Source organism: Peromyscus californicus, unplaced genomic scaffold (assembly GCF_007827085.1).
Source record: "Peromyscus californicus insignis strain IS unplaced genomic scaffold, ASM782708v3 Scaffold_14__1_contigs__length_90479793_seg_2, whole genome shotgun sequence".
Lineage (NCBI taxonomy): Eukaryota > Metazoa > Chordata > Mammalia > Rodentia > Cricetidae > Peromyscus > Peromyscus californicus.
In genome coordinates this window covers 26,559,001-26,579,239 of record NW_026294436.1, presented here as the reverse complement: position 1 = coordinate 26,579,239, position 20,239 = coordinate 26,559,001, and the positions used below count along the sequence as shown (strand labels likewise).

The 20,239-nt window shown below is 38.3% G+C and overlaps 1 protein-coding gene across 2 annotated transcripts in view; it reads left to right on the top strand.

The window, feature by feature from the left end:
* The window catches only part of Cfh (complement factor H), an 81,131-nt gene that overhangs the window by 52,687 nt on the left and 8,205 nt on the right, over positions 1–20,239 (top strand). Inside the window, exons 12-20 of one of the 2 annotated variants that reach the window (XM_052737108.1) lie at positions 2,150–2,323; positions 3,056–3,238; positions 3,328–3,507; positions 7,986–8,162; positions 10,729–10,905; positions 11,092–11,301; positions 11,918–12,091; positions 12,829–13,005; positions 16,341–16,517. In XM_052737108.1, the coding sequence (XP_052593068.1) occupies positions 2,150–2,323; positions 3,056–3,238; positions 3,328–3,507; positions 7,986–8,162; positions 10,729–10,905; positions 11,092–11,301; positions 11,918–12,091; positions 12,829–13,005; positions 16,341–16,517 (1,629 nt within the window). Of the gene's footprint in view, positions 1–2,149; positions 2,324–3,052; positions 3,239–3,327; positions 3,508–7,985; positions 8,163–10,728; positions 10,906–11,091; positions 11,302–11,917; positions 12,092–12,828; positions 13,006–16,340; positions 16,518–20,239 lie in introns of both variants that reach the window. The other variant, XM_052737106.1, reaches the window with a different exon arrangement.

Below are 20,239 nucleotides of genomic sequence, written 5' to 3'. Positions count from 1 at the left end.
TATAGGAAGGCAGAGGCAATGAGGAGAAGGGCAAGGCCTGCCAGAGCCATGTCTGCCATGCCCGGGTGGCCAGAATCCCTTTAGAAAGGATAGCAGCAGAAATTTAGAAAACTGATTGCAGCATCAATGGTCCACTCAAATGTCATTCATTAAGGATGTCTACACCTGGCAAGGTGGTACACATCTGTAATCCTAGAACTTGGGAGGTAGAGTCTTGAACATGAGACCACTCTGGGCGACATATAAAGATTTATCATAAACAACAAAGAGAATCAAATGACACCCCAAATTAAAAACAAAAAATCAAACTAGGCAAATGGTGATTATTAATTTCTCTCTGATTATAAGCAGTTCAAGATTATGAAATCAGGACTTTCTACAATATAATACTAAAATAGAATGCAAGGACAGGGCTATTAGTTCATTAGGACAAGGCTTGTCTACCCCATGACTTTAGGGTCAGTCTTAACATTATAAAAATAAAATAAAATATACTACAGAATTATTTATTAATGCGACAAAACCTTTCCTGTGGAGATGATATGCCCCAGATAAGGTGTTCATGATCAGTCATCATACAGATACCACCAAAGCTCAACTTGATGACCCATGAGTTTTATTGGGGTTACTGAAATACGAGTGAAGGGTTGCTTACAGGACCAGAAATGACTCAAAAACAGCTGCATTGCCAAGGCCCACCCAGCATGGGTAACAGTTCACAGAAGCATAGAACTGGAATACACTACACAGCCTATACAACAGATTGGAGAGTGTTTTTACCAAGTGACTCAGTTGATCTAAACCTCTTCCAGAGACTTGGGCTGGTTTTAGCTTCTTCCAGGCAGCTGATATAGTCTTGAAATCTTCTATTTTTACATCTAGGCTTGTTTGAGTATCTTCTTTGCAGCTTGCCTTCTCTGAGAATGATTCATCAGTTTGGCTTGTTTACTTGGGAGTAAGGTGCCTACTGGATCTGGTCAGTTTCAGGGACTTCCTGGAGCTATTTAGAGATCTTTACCTTCTTGCTAAAGGAGCTTTCCTGCAGGATGGAATATTTTAACTTTGGATGAACTGTCACATAATAAATTCTGATAGTTTTGCAGACCTGGTGCCACACCTCTGATACCAATAACTAAATAAAAACCCTCTTCTTATTAAAATTTATTCATGGTTATGGTGAATATGAGTGACACCAGACCTTTAATAGTTGTGAGTCTTGTTAAGGCTGATTTTTCCCAGGGAATCTAAAAAACTCAATATTAAAACAAAGGAATTATTGAGGACTGTTTCCGGAAGCTCTAATGTGTGCCATGCTTGTGTGTCCTCTCACCAGCCCCAAATGAGGTTTTGGTTATTTGCTTTAGATATTGCTTTTAAAGCATATCTTTCATTTTTGTTGTTAATTCTATATTAACACTTGACTCTTGAAAGTTGGAATTTTCTTTTATGTATAAACCTAGCTTTTAAATTGTAATCTCTAATTTTATAAATTAGAAAAATGGGAGATTTCAAACAAGAAAAAGTGTTTATTTTTTGTAACAATGCCAACAATTTAAAAAAATAATTGTAATGGGGAATGCTACAAATTCTTAATTTGAGTTAGATGATTAACAGTTAATAAGATTTGGAAACACAACAAAACAGCTTAGTGTATTGTAAATATTCAAACACTCAACCAATGTTACTGTTTGGTCCACGTTTTTTATGTTCTTTTTTAATTTAAAATTAACTTTATTTCCCTAACTTCAAATACATTAGAAATTATTTTACCTGTTTTACTTTCTCAAGTATATTAAACTGAAATAATATTTTGAAAATATCATACACATACTGTATAGCATTAATTTCAAATATGAAAGAACAATTGTGTATTGTAAAAGGGTAGTTGTAAATTTAACATTAGTAACTCTCTGCAGCAATTCAGACCCAGTAAAAATAAGTTAACTTCATTTTTCAAGTCTATGGCTTACATATTACATCAATATACGTTCCTCAGACTTCCATATGAATTTAGGGGCTATAGCAAATGTAAAATGCAACACTTTTCATAAGGAAGATGGTTACTGATGCCTCCCTGTGAATACACATGAGAGAGATAAAACTACTTCTCAATGATTAAATGTATTCTCTAATTATTTTATTTTTCAAGAAAGTGAATGCAGCATCCCCTTACTACAACCACACTTAATCGTTAATCCCAGGAATGACAAATATAAAGTTGGAGATTTGATGAAATTTTCTTGCCAACAAGGACAAAGAGTTGGACCAGATTCAGTGCAATGCTACCACTTTGGATGGTCTCCTAGTTTCCCAACATGTAAAGGTCAGTATCTGTTTTACATTTGGTGAATGAAAATCAGAAGTTTATTTTCCTTCTCCTAATATCCCCTAGTCTTACATTGTGTCCATAATCTTACACATATCCAGATATATAGACAGCCATGATGAAGCTGCATGAATACACAGTCACTGATTTGCAAAGTTAATCCCAGGCTAGCTTAAAATATGTTATCAGTGTGTTTAAGTATGCAGACATGATGGTTGAGAGTACAAAGACGCCTCTCATTTTGTCTGTATTACCATATACTGGCATTTTTACAGCATAAGCATTTCCTCACATTGCATAGAGAATGTCTAAACTGTATGAAGGCAGATTTTGATGAATTCATTAGCCTCTATTAAAAAATTAAAACACATTAATCAGAGATGTTTTCTACAGTGCCAACATTTTTTTTACCAATTGATAACTGTATGTTAAACATATTTAAGGAGTGTGAAAATCACTATAATTGACACAACTACAATTGCTGACTGGTTTTCATACATTTTCAAGGTTTCAGGTTTACCAAACATTTTACCACCTTCAATATGCTTTCAGCTGTTTCAATAGATATGTTACAAACTGAAATGTGAGTCTAGTGTAAATACTATTGATTTAGTAAAGTGTCATAAAATTGATACGGTAAATAAATTCTTAAAAGATTTTTCATCTACTAGATTTTTAGACTTCAAGATGGACATTTTCATTTATAGTTACATAATATTTCCACAGTAGATAAAGCAGGATCATGTGATCAACCTCCTGAACTCCTCAATGAGGAAGCTAAGGGAACAAAGAAAGAAGAATATGGCCATGATGAAGTGGTGGAATATGATTGCAAGCCTGGATTTCTCCTGAAGGGACCCAATAAGATCCAATGTGTTGATGGGAAGTGGACAACATTGCCGATGTGTGTTGGTAATAAAAATGTTAATACTTAAACACTGTTTTGTATTGCATGTGATGCTTTAACCATAGATACACATTTGTGAAACATCTTTCTGCAGAGGAGGAGAGAACATGTGGAGACATTCCTGAACTTGAGCATGGCTCTGTCCAGTTATTTGTCCCTCCTTACCATCATGGAGATTCAGTGGAGTTCAACTGCACAGAAAACTTCACAATGATTGGACATATGTCAGTTTCATGCATGAGAGGAAGGTGGACCCAGCTTCCTCAGTGTGTTGGTAAGATTATGTGCCTCAAATTGATACTTAATGAAGTTTAATATTTTTATTGCAGGAATATTTCTATATGTGTGTGTGTGTGTGTGTGTGTGTGTGTGTGTGTGTGTGTGTGTATGTGTGTGTGTGTATCTGTGTGTGTATTTGTAGTTAGAAATCTTCTTGGAAAAATCTAGTCTTAAATAATATAAATCCAAGCTTTTATTGTTTATAATTTAATGTGTGTCTACAGATGAATGAAAATTATTAATATAATCTATAAAACGTTGTTTACCTTAAGTTAAATCTAGTTGTTGGTTATGAATTTTCTTGTGACTAAACGTAAATAATAATACCCAAGAAGATATCACAATGTTACAAAACACCATTGCTGTTACTATATGGCACTCTCTGTTATTGTTGTAAAATGTCCACAAAGAGGCCTTAGTGGGTGGAGCCAAGGTGCTCCACAGCAGGGAAGGGGGATACACCATGCGGACACAGCAGGCAGTGACCAAGGGGGCATGGCAGAAAACCACTCACACCATGCAGATGTGGCATCCACATGGAAAGTTTTAATAAGGGGGAAAGGGAGGGAGAACATGAAAAAGAGAAAGAGAAAAGGGAAGAAAAGGAGGGGAGGAGGCCGTGCTACCCCATGGCAAGAGAGGAAGGAAGAGGGAAAAGAAGGGAGAGAGAGAAGGGGAGGGGTTTTCTCTTAAAGAGAACTTTATATAAGATGATATCAGGATGCTGGGCAGGTCCCCAAGGGGCAGGTCTGAATGCTAACAATGATAACATTACTCCTTTTTTTGATTATTATAAGAAGGTGAGTTATGGATAGCAAATGGGGGTGGGGGATGGGGTGCAAAATTCTCAATACTACTTCCTGCTGATTTGGGGGTGAAGTGGGGAGGGGAAAGTTGGGGGTCGGGTCACACACGGCGGAAAGTGTGAGTGAAGAAGCATTCAGTTGGCTGTCATTGTGGAGAGCTCAGGTATCTGTTCCTTGAGGGAACTGAGAAGACAGGTTGCTCGGGAAAAATTTACTGTTATTATTGGCCTCATGAGCAGGGCTAGCCACGGGAAGAGCGATAACTGCCAGAAAGAAAGGGGTGGAAATGTGTCCTGCTTGTACAGAAGAGACAAGGGTGGTTGAGCCAGATGAAAGAGCAAATATGCTTTTGTGTCCGGAGTGGTGGCACCAGCAGGGACGTTCTGCCAGGAGCTTGGATGGGAAGAGGCATGCCAAAATGGGAGATGATGTGTTCCAGAAGTACAGGAGCCATTACATCTTCTGTTTCTTTGGATGTGGGAAATGACTCTATCCTTACTGTAAAAATGTCAATGAATTAAGAGATAAGTTTTTATGAGTGGGCATGTGGGCGAAGTTAACCTGCGAGTATTTTCCCAGTTCGTTTCTTCAGCTGGTATAGTGGCTGATGATGTATCTGGAGGGCCTTTGAGGGTTTGGCCTTGGCACAAGTCTGGCAGGAGGGGTAGATCTGTGCAGGAACCTGCCAGTGTTTGTAAAACATGTGGAACCTATTTACATCTTGGTGTCATAGCGAAAGCTATGGCTTTCGGTTAAAAGGTATGAACATTTTCTAGGGCCTGTTTTCAGCCTAATGAAACACATCCTTAAATCTATAATGAGAGGAAATTTACTGAATGGAAGTGGTTGGGTAATGCTAACCTGTCTCTAAAATCTGGGATCAGTAAAGTCCAGAGAAAATTATGGACTCCCAAGTCTGTCTGTAGTCGGTGCTCTATCAGTTTATCAAAACTGTATTTATCAATGTTAAAACTCTGATCCTCTGAAATTACATCTGAAACCGGTTTATCCTGTACCATGAAGTCTACGAATGAGGGACTTGTCTGTATTTTTAACAGGAAACTTACTAATGAGCTACCAAGTTCTTGTAGACTTGAGATTGTGGAAGAGAACTGTTAGTTGGCAAAACATATATTAGTACCCTGGTCATCAAACATCATCAGATCTAAGAAGGATAAGTTAAAAAAAAAGAGGAAGTGAGGCGGCTTTCCTATTTTCACATAAACAAAGCTTAAAGCAACTTCTTTTTATCTAATTCACCAGAGAGCAGTCATTATAAAGTAAGTTTATCCCTTTTTGAGTCTGGCACTAAGGTGAACTGTGTCTAGACTTAGTATTAGCTCTAAAAGAATGAGGCCTGTGACTTTTACATAGAGAACTGAAAAGCCAGCAGAAGCCTGGGTTGCTGCTGTTGAACTGACAAAGCCTAGGTGTCCAACGACATTAGAGATCTGAGAAGGATAAATTTTACCTGAGTTAGTGATTTAAAGTGACAGAGACTTACTTGCTGGCTACTTAGACAGTCACTCCAGGGTCCTCCATGGTTGTTGAGGGCAGAGGTCTCAGGGTGACAACATCAGTCTTCAGCTACCAGATCTAGGCCTGCCAGGCCTCAGAAGATCCAATAGTTGTGGGGTAGGAGCTTGTGTGGAGGACCAGCCTACTTTGTCTAGGCAAAAGTAAGGCAATGGATTCCCAAGAGTCCTGTGTTCCTTAGTCTGAAGAAGGCCCTGGCAAAAGTTGAGATAAAAGGCAGTACTTGAGGTGAGAGGCAGTTTTTGCTCAGTGGTTGGTGCTACCACTCTGGAGCAAGTTCTGGGTAGAAGTTCTTCTGTGCCCATCTATCTTCTTTGGAAGAAATAAAGGTGCTGCCAGGAGCTAGAATGTCACTCTATCACAAAAAACTTTTAAACATTTCAAATGCCGTATTTGCAGATCTCTGAGCATTTGAGGACTGTCTGTCTATTAGGTATGAATGACTGAATCTTTAATAAATAGCTAAAAGTATCTTGGTGCCTACATTCACTTTTTTTTTGAAACTGGGGTTTTTCTTATAGTATTCATGGGTCATTACTTCAGAATGGTCCTTGATACCCAGAATTTACTCTTCATTGGAATTTCAGTGTTGGTTAATGCCAGAGAAACATGGAGCTCCTTTGGAAAGGGTACTTATACCTGTGTTGTTTAGTGATATATTCTCCAGACACTGAAGACTGACCTATTCAAAAACAATTTGCCATGTAAATCAATGCTTCTATAATTAATCATTACGTTTTTGCTAAGCAAACACGTTTTTCTTCAGATGTCTACCTTCAGTACTTTAAAGCCTATTCACATGACTGTTTTAAAACTGTTTAACAAATAATTTTATATGGGTGAAAAGTCAGACATATCAGGAATGAAAACAATTCTCCATTCTGTTACAAAGTTATGTTTTATTATTTGTTCAGAGTTCTGAGTTTTGTTCTGATGGTTGATCTGCCTGTAGTGACCTTCATATGACCCTCTTCAGTTATCATAAGCTGTGCTACAACCTTAAACTTACAGTTCAAACATTTTTATCCTGACACTATACATTCTTACCCTGCTCCATATCTTTAGCTTTCTCTTGACAAATAAGAGAGTCTTATGAAACAAATCAATCACACAGTCACCATGCCCCCATGACTATTGGTCTTTCTTCACTTACCTTTATAACTTTTGTCTTCCTGTGAACCAATCTTAAGGAAGGGACTAATTCTCAGGTGTCTTGAATTCTTGAATTACTCTGGTCAATATTTTAATTATTGTTTTAGATGAAAGTTATAGTACTTTGACTAATCACTTTCTTTTATTTACTCTATCCATTCACATTTCACTCTACATTTCAAATTATTAACAAATGTTATCCAGGACCTATACTGAGATTTTGTCAGATTCAAAAAGAATTCTGATCTTCAGTTAGTAATTATAAAACATAACACATTAAAAGGTGTATATATATATATATATATATATATATATATATATATATATCCCTTAATATATCCCTTACTTGAGTCATAACACAACCAAACAGTTTTATTAATATGACACAGTATTGTTATATTATAGGATGATCTAGCATAGGAAATAACTTCTTATAGACTCTTAATCAAAGCCAGTTCTTCCTTCTGATGCAGATGGTGACTACAAGCATATAATATCTTTTACAAATTCTTGCTCTGAAACAATTGTTTTATACACAATATATCTAGATATTATTTTTTAATAACACATCTATCAAAAAGGATATTCAAACTAGCAAACTTTTTATAATCTATCTGCTCATGTTTTCATTTTAATATTTTTAACATCATGGACTAGAATTAAGATAAGGGAGAGCAACAAGTTTGGTCATTTCATAATCATTTCCTATGTAGAGCATCTGAGACACTGATTTCCTATATATTTGCAGTTGCCAAGTACACAAATCACTTTATAACACAAACTCTCTGAGATGTACAAGACTGGACATGAGATCTAGTTCTCACACCATAGGCCACTCTGTGTGGTCACTTTAGCATGTTAATTGACAGAATTTATAGGCATAAATAATAGTTTCATTTGACCATATAGCTATTTTGATACAGCAGCTAGCTCACTTCTTGTAATTGTTTTTATTTTTCCTGGAATTATTTTCACATAGCAACAGATCAACTGAAGAAGTGTAAAGCACCAGAATTAACTGGTGTGGACAGAATTCAACCCAATAAGAAAGAATTTCATCACAGTGTTAGCATGAGTTACAAATGTAGAGGAAAGAAGGAGCATAAACACTCAACCTGCATCAATGGAAGGTGGGATCCTGAGCCAACCTGTAGAGGTAAGCTCTTGTTTGCATTTTCTTGTAGTGGTTATTCTAGTCCTTTCTCACCTGTGATAGTAGTGTCTTTGAGTTATTAAAACACAGTAAATTTTCTTCAGAATTTCTTATGTGAATCCTGCATTTTTATCATTTTTACCTCTCCCTCTTCTACTTGAACACCTCTTGTGCCCCTCGTACTTCTGTCCAGTTCATGACCTCTTCTGCATACACACACATACAAACACACACACACACACACACACATATAATACACATACATACATACATACATATATATATATATATATATATAAACTTGTATATATAAATTCAGCCTGATGAGTCCATTTATTGTTTCTCCTATGGATATGTGATTAGGACTAAGAACTTGAGATTGAATAACCTATTTGTTGGCTCACTCATCCCTGCATAAGATTGACTCTCCTACACTAAATAGCCATTAATTGCCTGTAGTTCTTCATCTAGGGCAGTAGTTCTCAATTTTCCTAATGCTGTGACCCTTTAATGCAGTCTCTCACGTTGTGATGATCACTAATCATAAAACTGTTTTCATGGCTACTACATAACTGTAATGTTGATACTGTTATGAATCATAATATAAATATCTCTGTTTTTCTAAAGATCTTAAGTGACCCCCAATGAAGAGGTCGTTTGACCCCTAAAGTGTCACATCCCACAGGTTGAGAAACTCTGGTGTAGGGGAAGGGCCTTGTATGATTTCCCCTATCCATGTTGACATGTCAACTGGTATTGCCATTACGCAGGTCTTGTTTAGATGACCATGCTTTTGAGATTTCATGGATTCACTATCCTATCATACATGAAAACACTATATCATAACAAATCTTGGAAAAATACTTTTTAATAGAGAAGATGATTTAGAAATTACTATTACCTTTGTTAGTGACCTGTAGTTTAAAACACACAAGCAAATTTCATCAACGTGAATTTACCACTGTGTCTTAATGGTCTCTTACTCATCACAATGGATGTGATGTGCCCTTCCGATGCCTATGTTTAGTCATTATGCATTTCTGTATGTTTGTGTGTACTACCAATCTAATAACTTATTTATTCTTGTAACAACCAGTCTGTTTACTTAGAAAATTCTGAGTCATAGGATACCTCCAATTCTACACAACTAGGCAAAGAGTTCATCCCACTACTTTTGCTTCCCTATTTGTGTTTATCACTGTTATTTTGGATACCTGCCTAACTCAATATTTTAAACTATTTCTTAAAGAATAAAATTCACTGAAAGTATTTCCATGCCATTTTGAAATCCACCTATTGCATGTATTGTAATGGAGTGCAAATGTCATTCTGCAGTTGACTCTGGTTTTATCATGTCTGATATCATTTTCATTATAGTACAAAGAAAGGTGGTAATTCTTTTTCTTTTCTATATGGCTAGTTAGTTGTTCAAAGAATGTGGAAAAATATGTGTACTACACCAACATTCATTTCTTTCTAATTCTTCTACTATACTTAAGCATAAATAGAAAAAATGATATTAGTAATCACTAATAAAGCACACTGTCGTGTTTTGAGTCAGAGGGATGAATCTGAGCTGTCTTGATTTTGTAGTGACTTAGACAAAACTTTTCAAAAAGATGTTATTGCCAGTACTAACTACTTGTTATCCTGGATGCATACCATAAGTTTTCACATCTCTAACCAGTTAAAGACAATAGGATGTCCAGGGTATTTGAAATTTTGAATAACATACTTTGAACCAGTTGTGAATATAATCCATACTCTGACCAGGAGTCAATGCCAAGTTATTTATCAAACTGTAATGGTTAATATTTATTGTTTACTTAAAAGAATCTACAGTCACTTAGGAAAAACACCTCTGAGCATGACTGTGAGAACATTTCTAGTTTGGGTTAACCTAGGTGAGAAGATTCACTGTAAATGTAGGTGGCATCATTTTATGGGTAGGGGCCTTGGAATAAATGAAAAGGAAAGGGAAGCCAAGGACCAGCATTAGTTTCTCTGTGTGTCCCCACTACAGATACAATGTGAACAGCTGCTCCTCACATGGGCTGCCGTGACTTCCCTGCATGATGAGTGAAATTAAACCCTTACTTTCTTCCTTTCTTAAGTGGCTTTGGTCAGATATTCTGTCATAGCAATAAGAAAAGTCACTCGTGTATTAACTAAATGAAAATATGACTTCCATTGGAAAGCTATCTCAGGATTTTTCATCTAATCCAACAGATTACCTCATAGGTATCCATACACAGCCCTAGAGAAATCTCCATTTAACCTTAATTATATATTTCAGCTTATAATTATTTAAAACATCATAAAGGCTAGAAGTAATTGAAATGAGTCTTATAAAAATACTGCAAATCTGCTTTAGAAAAGAATGAATGAGAACAATTCAAGGGAGGACAAGAATAGATATTAAATTGCTATAGAAGGTGAAAAATATAAAATATACATAATTATTATGTGAGTCATAATTAGTTTTCTGTTTAATAAAAATCATTATTTTAGTAATTTAAGATACTGTAGTTAGTCAAGAAATCTGATTTCCAATGTTTTATACGAGCAGAGGAAGAATCCTGCCCTCCTCCACCACAGATTCCAAATGCCCAAGTGATGCAAACCACAGTGAAATACCAGGATGGAGAAAAAGTATCTGTTCTTTGTCAAGACAATTACATAATACAGGACACAGAAGAAATGGTGTGCAGAGATGGAAGGTGGCAGTCATTACCACGCTGCATTGGTCAGTAGCTCTGACTTATTCTACAACATTCCTTCTTTAAATACTGAAGAGAACTCAGGTGAAGGGGGAATATTGAAAAACTAGGACTTAACATGAAAACTGTGGAGACATAATCCAAACTGTTTTTATTTTCCAATGTAAACTTTTTATTTATGCTTCACTACTTCATTTCTGTTCTTCATATAGTGAAAATTCCATGTTCCCAGCCCCCTGAGATAGACCATGGATCTATTAAATTACCCAGAGTGTCAGAAGAAAGGAGAGACAGAGTGGAGTCCAGAATTCATGAACACGGCACTACACTCAGCTATGTTTGTGAGGATGGATTTAGGATGGCTGAGGAACACGGGGTAACCTGTGACATGGGAAAGTGGAGTGCTCCACCTCGTTGTCTCGGTGAGAACAGCACGAAAATTTAATTCTGGTTTTAGAATAAGTCTTTACCAATAAGCTACTCTCATCAAAATCAGAAGAAAGAATGATTTAGATTGGCATAAATAATTGTTTATATATTTTACCATAAATTTCTATTTGCACAATTCAATCTCTCCTGCTTTTGTTAATTGTATTGATTGTCTTGAAATCTAGTTTTACTCTTGCATTTCTCTTTTTAAATATGATGCATAGTCTACTGACCTCACCTGCTCATGTGCGTTGTAGTGTTTGACTTGTCACCAGGTGTTAAACTCCTCAGTGTCTTTTCCCCACAATGTGCTGCACCTGCAATATATAGGAGGCTTCCTGAGAATATTATTTCTTGCTTTTTTTAATTCCTGATTTTTCACATATTTTGGTGCCAAGTTCTTTTTTGGTGTGTAAACAGTTTAGTAGATGCAAGGCAACAGAAGGTGGTCTTAGGAAGCACTGTCCACCTCTTCTGTGATGGACCATCTTCCTTGTTAACATTTCCTTCTAGTACAACTACACACAGAATTGACGTATGCGAGTGAGTTTCTGAATTAGTGCAATGTGGAATCATTTCACTCTGTTCCTCTCATTGTGTTATTTTCAGGACTCCCTTGTGGACCTCCACCTTCTATCAATCATGGTATTGTGTCTCATGAACTAGACAGTTACCAACATGGAGAAGAGGTGACATACAATTGTGCTGAAGGCTTTGGAATTAATGGATCAGCATTGATTAAATGTGTAGGAGGAAAGTGGTCCCAGCCACCCACTTGCATGGGTATAGTTTTTTTTTCATTCTTTGTGTAATAGATTATCTAATTCAAGCTATATTTGGCACAAATAGAAAGTAAGCTGTAAATCTAGCATATCAGAAGGTTTTACTGGATGCTGGCAGACAAACACAGTACTGGTAAAACATAGTTATACTTCGTTTTCACGTCATGTATCCTGAGCTATCAGCATCCTCAGACTTCTAGAAAACACTGGCTCTCTTCAAGAGGCTCATCACTACAGTGTTGGTTTTAATAGCAATGCCACTGCAACTACATATGCTCTAATGTTTTTAAATAATAACTATAATTAATTCACATTTGGTGAACTTAAAAGTAGAAATATGTCCCAGCATTCAGGAGGCAGAGGCAGGCGGATCTCTGTGAGTTCGAGGCCAGCCTGGGCTACCAAGTGAGTCCCAGGAAAGGCGCAAAGCTACACAGAGAAACTCTGTCTCGAAAAACCAAAAAAAAAAAAAAAAAAGTAGAAATATGTCATAGTTTCCTATGAGATAAGAAATTTGAAGCAAAATGAAAATATCTCAATAATTATAACTATCAGTATTCTATATCCCATGTCATTCCTACCTTATTTATTTTTATAAAGTTGGCACATTTCAATGTAACTAAGTCAAATGGGAAATCTACACTATTTATTGGTCTCTATGAACCTAAATATTGCTTCATACATCGTGTATCCTACAATTTCCTGAAAACAAAACCCTGTATATTTTTTTTCTTTCAGTAACAAATTGTGACAATTTGCCCAGGTTTGAAAATGCCATACCCCAAGAAGAGGAAAAATATTCATATAGGTCAGGTGAACAAGTGACATTCACATGTGAACCTTCTTATCATATGAATGGGTCCAACACTGTGACATGTGTTAATCGCGAATGGATTGGAGAGGTGGTATGCAAAGGTAGTTTGATGCACTTTCAACATGTATTTATTATAGTTTTAGCGGACTGGTAAAAAGGTCTAGCAAAATTTAAAAGTGGGCAAAAGTTAGCTTTTAAAAGCAAGATGAAATTTGTTTATTTTTAAAATAAAAGCATGGAATTAAAAACCTGATGGCTAATAGAGTAATGATCTTCAGAGTATGGTTCCATGGCCAGCATCATCATTATCTTTTGACCAAATATTATAAATGTAAATTAATACTGAGGAAATCATTCTAAAGATCTTAAATAGAAAAAACATCTGGATGTGAGACCTTGAGTCATCTATAATGTCCTTAGGGATTCTGGGCAAACTCAGTTTGAAAACTTTTGCTGTAGGCTATAAACATTTGTAAATACATAGTTAAATAATCACCTTTCAACTGAGGTCTTGTTTATATCTCATTTTCTCTCATGAGTTACAATATTAAGATATTTTGTTTGTTACAATATTAGGATATTCTGTTTGATCATTTTCTTATACCTATGTTCTTCTTCAATGTTTTCCTCCTTATGTTGAAAACTGATTTTTTTCTCACTTAATATATTCTGATTATGTTTTTTGTTCTGTCTATTCCTCCCAGTTCCTCCCCACCTCATGTTTCATCTACACAAATTCCCTTTAAATTTTTCATCAGAAAAGTAACAGCCTTCTAAGGAATAATAAAACAAAACAATCATATTGGAATGGGACAAAATAAACAATCTGAGGGAAAAGAGATGAAGAAAAGAGACTGATAGAGACCACAAGCCCCACTCATTCCCACACTCAGGAGTCCCATGAAAGCACTAAATTGGAAACCACAATATGTATGCAAAAGATGTGTAGGGTTAAAAGAAAGAAGGAACATATAAATAAAATAAAGTGAAACCAAAAACAAAACAGAAAAATAAAATGGAATTTAAAAAAGAAAGCCCTAACAAGACATTATGAGACAAAGAACCTCCAAAGATGTCTTTGAGTTTATTTTATGCAGCCTGTCCTTGAGTAGCTTGTTTCTCATGTGATACTTCCTTGCAGAACTCTAAATTTTTATTTGCCAGTGGTTATCAATTGGAAATTGCTTCTAGGTTAGGGATGTAGGCCTGTGGCACCTGCTCCTTTTAGCTTTAGAACCCCATCTGGTGCAAGCCCATCCAGGTTCTTGCATACTGACTCAGTCTCTGTGAGTTCATATGTGCATCAATCTTTTTTGTTTAGAAGGCCTTGCTTTCATGGTGTCCTCTATCTCTTCTGGTTCTTACTCTTTCCACATCCTCTTCTGTATGGTTCCTTGAGCCACATAGGGAGGGATTTGATTGAGTCATTCTATGACAAATCTTGCAGTGTTCCAAGGTTTCTACATAATGTCTTTATTTGGGTCTCTGTATTTGTTCCCATCTGCAGCAGGAAAATGCTTCTCTGATGACAGCTGAGCAAGGCACTGATTTAAGAGTATAGAAGAAGGTCATGTGGAGTCCTTTTATCTCTATGTCTTTTTTTTTAACTAGAGTCATATTTGGTTTCACAGTTGTATAAAGTGTCTGGGCTATCTAGTCTCAGGTTCTTGGTCACCCAAACAGTGTCAGATATGGGTTACATCTCATGGAGGAGCTCTTAATTTATATTCGATATTCTTTGGTCAATCCAAGAAGTTTGGTGTAGCTAGAGTTTTCCTGCTACACCTGCTGGTCAGGACAAATCTCTCTCACCGCCAGTCCCACAGCTTCTCAGACCCAACCAAGTAAACACACAGAGACGTATATTGCTTACAAACTGTATGGCCGTGGCAGGCTTCTTGCTAACTGTTCTTATATCTTAAATTAACCCATTTCTATTAATCTATAAGTTGTTACATGGCTGTGGCTTACTGGTATCTTTTTTTTTTCATTTTTCTTTATTAAGAAATTTTCTACTCACTCCACATGCTATCCACAGACCCTCTGCCTCTCTCCTCCTACCCCCCAGCCCTCTTTCCCAAGTCATCCCGATCCCCACATCCCCCAAATCAAGGTCTCTCATGGGGAGTCAGAAAAGCCAAGCACACTGAGCCTAGGCACATCCTAGTCCCTTCCCACTGCACCAAAACTGTGCAAGGTGTCACACCACAGGCACCGGATTCCAGAAGCCTACCCATAGACCAGGGACAGATCCCAATCCCCCTGCCTGGATGCCCCCCAAACTATTGGAGCCAAACAACTGTCTTCCATATCCAGAGGGCCTAGTCCAGTCCCATGGGGGTTCCACAACCACCAGTCCACAGTTCATGGGCTTCCACTAGTGTGGTCGTTTACTGATATCTTAACATCTTCTCCTGGCAGCAGCTGGCAGCATCTCCTTTGCCCCAGCCTTCCTGTTCCCAGCCTTCTCCTCTCTGCTAGTCCCGCCTATACTTCCTGCCTGGCTACTGGCCAATCAGTGTTTTATTTATCAATCAATCATCCACAGCAGTTTGGTGTCTCCATTTTCCTATCATAAGTTGCAGACAGAACACCATTATAGAACAAGGGTGTGCGGATGGGTTGGTGTTTATGTTTCTACTTTGGTAGCATGCAAAATACCTTCCTTTACCAAAGATGCTAACCTATATGTAGGCACCAGCTTGACTTTGCTGTGTTCAGTGAGTTGTAAATATATTGTTTTTCACAATGAGTCCTTGCCACCAGTTTGTGTAAAACAACCTATAGTCTTGCCAAAAGCCTGGGTGTTTTGGAAGTTCTCATGTGACATCTTTGGCCACTAATTCAATTAGATGTAACCCAATCCTGGTACTAGAAGCTTCATTTGATAACAAGAGTTGTCCATTGGGGCTCTGTCTTCCTACATTTTTGGTTATTTCATTTACATTGTCTTCATATATGTATGTGTTTTAGGAAGTTTCTACTTTATTATGTTTCTATAATATCCCTCAAATGATACTTAATTTTAGTTGTACTTCCATGTATTCTGTTCCTTGCCTTGCCTTCCCTATTCCATAACTATCTATACTATTTCCCTATGCTATGGAGACTCCCTCTCCTGGTCTTTTGCTCTACACCTAACCTCTGTTGGTCTATGGATTATAGCCTGACGATCGCTGACTTAACAGCTAGTATCCATATAAGCAAATGTACATCATATATGTTTTTCTATGTCTGGATCCCCTCACTGAGACTGACTTTTATCTAGTTACATCCATTTACCTGTGAATTTCATGAGTTCATTTGTGTGTGTATGTGTAAATATACCATATTTTCTTTATCTATTCATCTGTTGAGAAATACATTTAGAATCTTATGTGTTGATTGGAATCTTAAGATGAACAAAGAGGTAATGATGCTTTCTTTTGCTCCTTAGACAATTCTTGTGTGGATCCACCACTTGTGAAAAATGCTACTATAGTAACAAGGCCCATGGATAAATATCCACCCAATTCGAAAGTACGGTATGAATGTAATAAATCTTTTGAACTATTTGGGGAAGTAGAAGTGATGTGTCAAAATGGGGTTTGGACAGAGCCACCAAAATGCAAAGGTAGGCCATCATATTTCCTAATGTTTATTTAATAATGTAATTTGGTTACTGTACATTAGTGAAGATAAAGTGAAGTAATTCATATAATAAACATTTTTCTAATTTTCTTTTTTCTTTTAAAATTGAAAATAGATTCTTCTCTCTCTCTCTCTCTCTCTCTCTCTCTCTCTCTCTCTCTCTCTCTCTCTCTTTTATTTTTATTTTTTGGAGCTGAGGATCGAACCCAGGGCCTTGTGCTTGCTAGGCAAGCACTCTATCACTAAGCTAAATCCCCAACCCTAGATTCTTCTTTCATACAATATATCTCTACTGCAATTTCCCCTCCCTCCACTCCTCCCAACTCACACCCCCCCCCCACACACACACATATACCCACTCTCCTCCAGATCCACTCCCTCAGCATTTCCCTTCAGAAAGGAACAGGCCTTCAAGAGACAATAACCAAACAGGACAAAACAAGATACAATAAGACAAGGCAAACCCCCTCTTATTGAGGCAGCACCACCTAACTCAATAGGTGGAAAAGAGTCCCAAGAGCAGGCAAAGGGGTTGGAGATACACCCACATCCACTAAGCTAAAAGCCATAACACATATGCAGAGCACCTGCTGCAGACCCACGCAGGCCTGTGTTTGCTGCTTCAGTCTCTGAGAGCCCATGTGAGCCCATCATAATGATTCAGGTGATTCATGTCCTCCTGGTGTGCTCCATCCCCTTTCACTCCACAATATTTCCTCCCCCTCTTCTGTGGGGTTCCCCAATCCCCAAGAGAGGGATCCAATCAACACCTGCAGTTTAGACTCCTCACAATGTTTGGCTGTGGGTCTCTGCACCCGCTCCCATCTACTCCTGGAGGAAGCCTCTCTGATGATGACTAGACGACAAGGCACTGATCCTATTACTCCGGGCTATCCAGTATTTGTTTCTTGGTGACTCAGAGCTGTCTAGAGATGGCTCAGCCATTAAATGATAGGCTCACAACAAAAAAACAATAAGAAAATGAAAATAAAATGATATTGATAAAGTTTTAATTCTTTTGGTGAACTTAATGAAGAATTATGGTGGCAATTTTTCAGCCAAGTTTCTATCAGATTATAGGAACAATTATCACTAAAGAAAAATCCATCACATTTAATATTAAACCACTTGCTTATTTATTGAATATTAAATGGATAAAATACATTTATATGAGGATTGAGAAAAGATTTTCAAAATATTTACTTTGAAATGTAAATAAATAGTATAATAGAATATCTTCACACAGTAAAATACAATGTCTTCTTTGTTAGATTTCCTCATTTCTTTTTTTAAACCTTTTTATTCATTCCTTGTGAATTTCACATGGTGCGTATTGATCCCACTCTTCTCACTGTCCCCTTGCTTCTGCCCTCTGCCCTGTCTACCTCCCCCAAAAAACAAAATTTAAAAGTAAAACCCAAAACCCAAACAAAACAAACAAAAATTTCTCAGCATTGAAGCTGTAGTGTGGTCCAGTGAGTCACATAGTATACCCTTTGGTCCATACATCTTTACTTGTGTTTATTGCAATGAGTCATTGATCTGGTTCAAGGCCACTGGCTTCTGCTAATCTATTGATACTGGGTCTTTACTGGGACTCCTCTTGGATATTCTATTTCTGCCTGTGTCATGGAGATCCTGTAGCTTTGGATTTGCAGGTTTGGCCCCTTCACATACTCCAGCAGTTCACAGGTGAGGTGGATGTTGGGATGGGCTACTTTGCAGTCCTGGTTCTGGGTCTGGGTGATAGCTGGGTTGGTCAGCCTGCCAGATTTCCCTCATCACCACCCCCATAGCGAGCTCTCCAGCATTGTCCTGGCTATCTCACCCAATGTAGCAGACATCAAGGAGCAGGGCCAGTTTTCCTGCTCTCACATCTTAGGTTCTGGCTCACATGCACTCACACCACCAGAATCAGCTCTACTGTTTTGCCCAAGAGAGGTGCAGTGCCCACTCTTTGGATTGTTGCACTTGGAGAGGGACAGGGCCAGCTTCTCTCTTCTCATGCCCCTGATCTGGCTCTCCTGCCTGTCTGTTTCAGGTGGCAAGGGGTCGGGGGGCATATTTCCCTTACCCTTGCCACTCCGTAGCATATGAGGTCTTTGACTTCTGCTACACTGTTGATACTGGGACCTCATTGGGACTCTTTGTGGATATCCTGTTGTGCCCTGTGTGATGGAAATCCTACAGATTTGGATCCACAAGACTGGCCCCTTCATGTGCTCAAGCAGTTCATAGATGGGTGGATGTTGGGGTGGGCCAACTTGTAGCCCTGGGTCTGGGCCTGAGTGGTAGCTGGCTTTGTTAGCTATCCAGCTCCCCTTCACCCTCACCACCATGGAGAGCTCTCCAGCACTGCCTCAGATAGCTCACCCAATTCAGCAGGCATCAAAGGATGGGGCCAGTTCTCCTCTCACTCCCTCAGCTCCAGCTCACTTGTATCCACACCACCAGGGCCAGGACTACTGTGTTGCCCAGGCAAGGTGCAGGGTCCACTCTCCCAAGTGCAGCAGCCTGTGATGGGCAGGGCCAGCTCTTCCACTCTCATACACCAAAAGCCAGTTCTTCCTCCTGATGCAGATGGCAAGGTTTGAGGGTAGGGAGGGTATATTTCCCTCACCCATGCCACCACATGCTAGAAGGAGGGCTAGCTCTCCTACACTCATGCCCTCGGGGCTGCTACAAGCCGCAAAAATATATAAAGTAGGATTTCAGCTGATTATGACAAAGCTAATACCTGGAAGTAGCCATGGGCCTTCCAGAGGTCAAGCTGAGACTCCAGGAGCCATGGTGATATTTGGTTTTTGATTATCAGCCATTTCCTGCTATGAGTTTCTTGTGTGCTATTGTAACTTTTCCATCATTTATTGGGCACCATTTCCCCTCTACTAATGGAATATTTAGATAACCTGCACTAACAGGTATGCACAGCCAGAACCCCAGTTCAAGCCTCCCTGTAATTATCATCATTGGCAGCATCCGGCCAGGTCCAGCCCCACATGGAGGAAAGTACCTTATCAGAGATACCTCTGCACTCTCTAAGAACAGACTTAAGTGTCCAGACTACCCATTTGAGAAGGCCTGGCGGATGTGCCAATTAAGCTTAACTTCCTCCTTTCCCAAACCTTACCTCTAGTTCCAGATCTCCCTTTAACTGTCACCAGAGGCATCTAGCTGTACACAGGTTGCCTAGCGACTGAGCACACTTTCCCCTAACCTGCAGAAAAATGGTAGATAGCTTGGACAGATAGGAGCCACAGGAAAAAGGAAGGCAGTTTTATTTTCTCCCATTGACCTAGCAACTTATAGATTCTTAACATTTTCTACCAATCACATTTAAGACTATAGTTGAGCACATAAGATCCCTCTTTTTAGATATTACCAGAATTTAGCCTTCAGTTAATTCATTTCCCCATTAGTCACTTCCCTTTGGGGTTGCAAATGATAATTAACAATTATTGCCCCTCTATGTGATTCTTATCACCCTTCCATTTGACCCTGGAAGCCTGGCTTTGCACTGCCAAGGGATTACTGCTTATAAGTGTATCTATACCGGGATTCCCAGGGCACGGGAGGAGGGAGAAGAAGATTTGGAAGACTAAATGACTGGACTAAGAGCTCTGTGTGCTGAGATTCTATTTCCCGAAAACAGTTCTTGCTGTTAGTAGTTCTCTCTCCTGAACCCATGGGATGTATACTATTAAG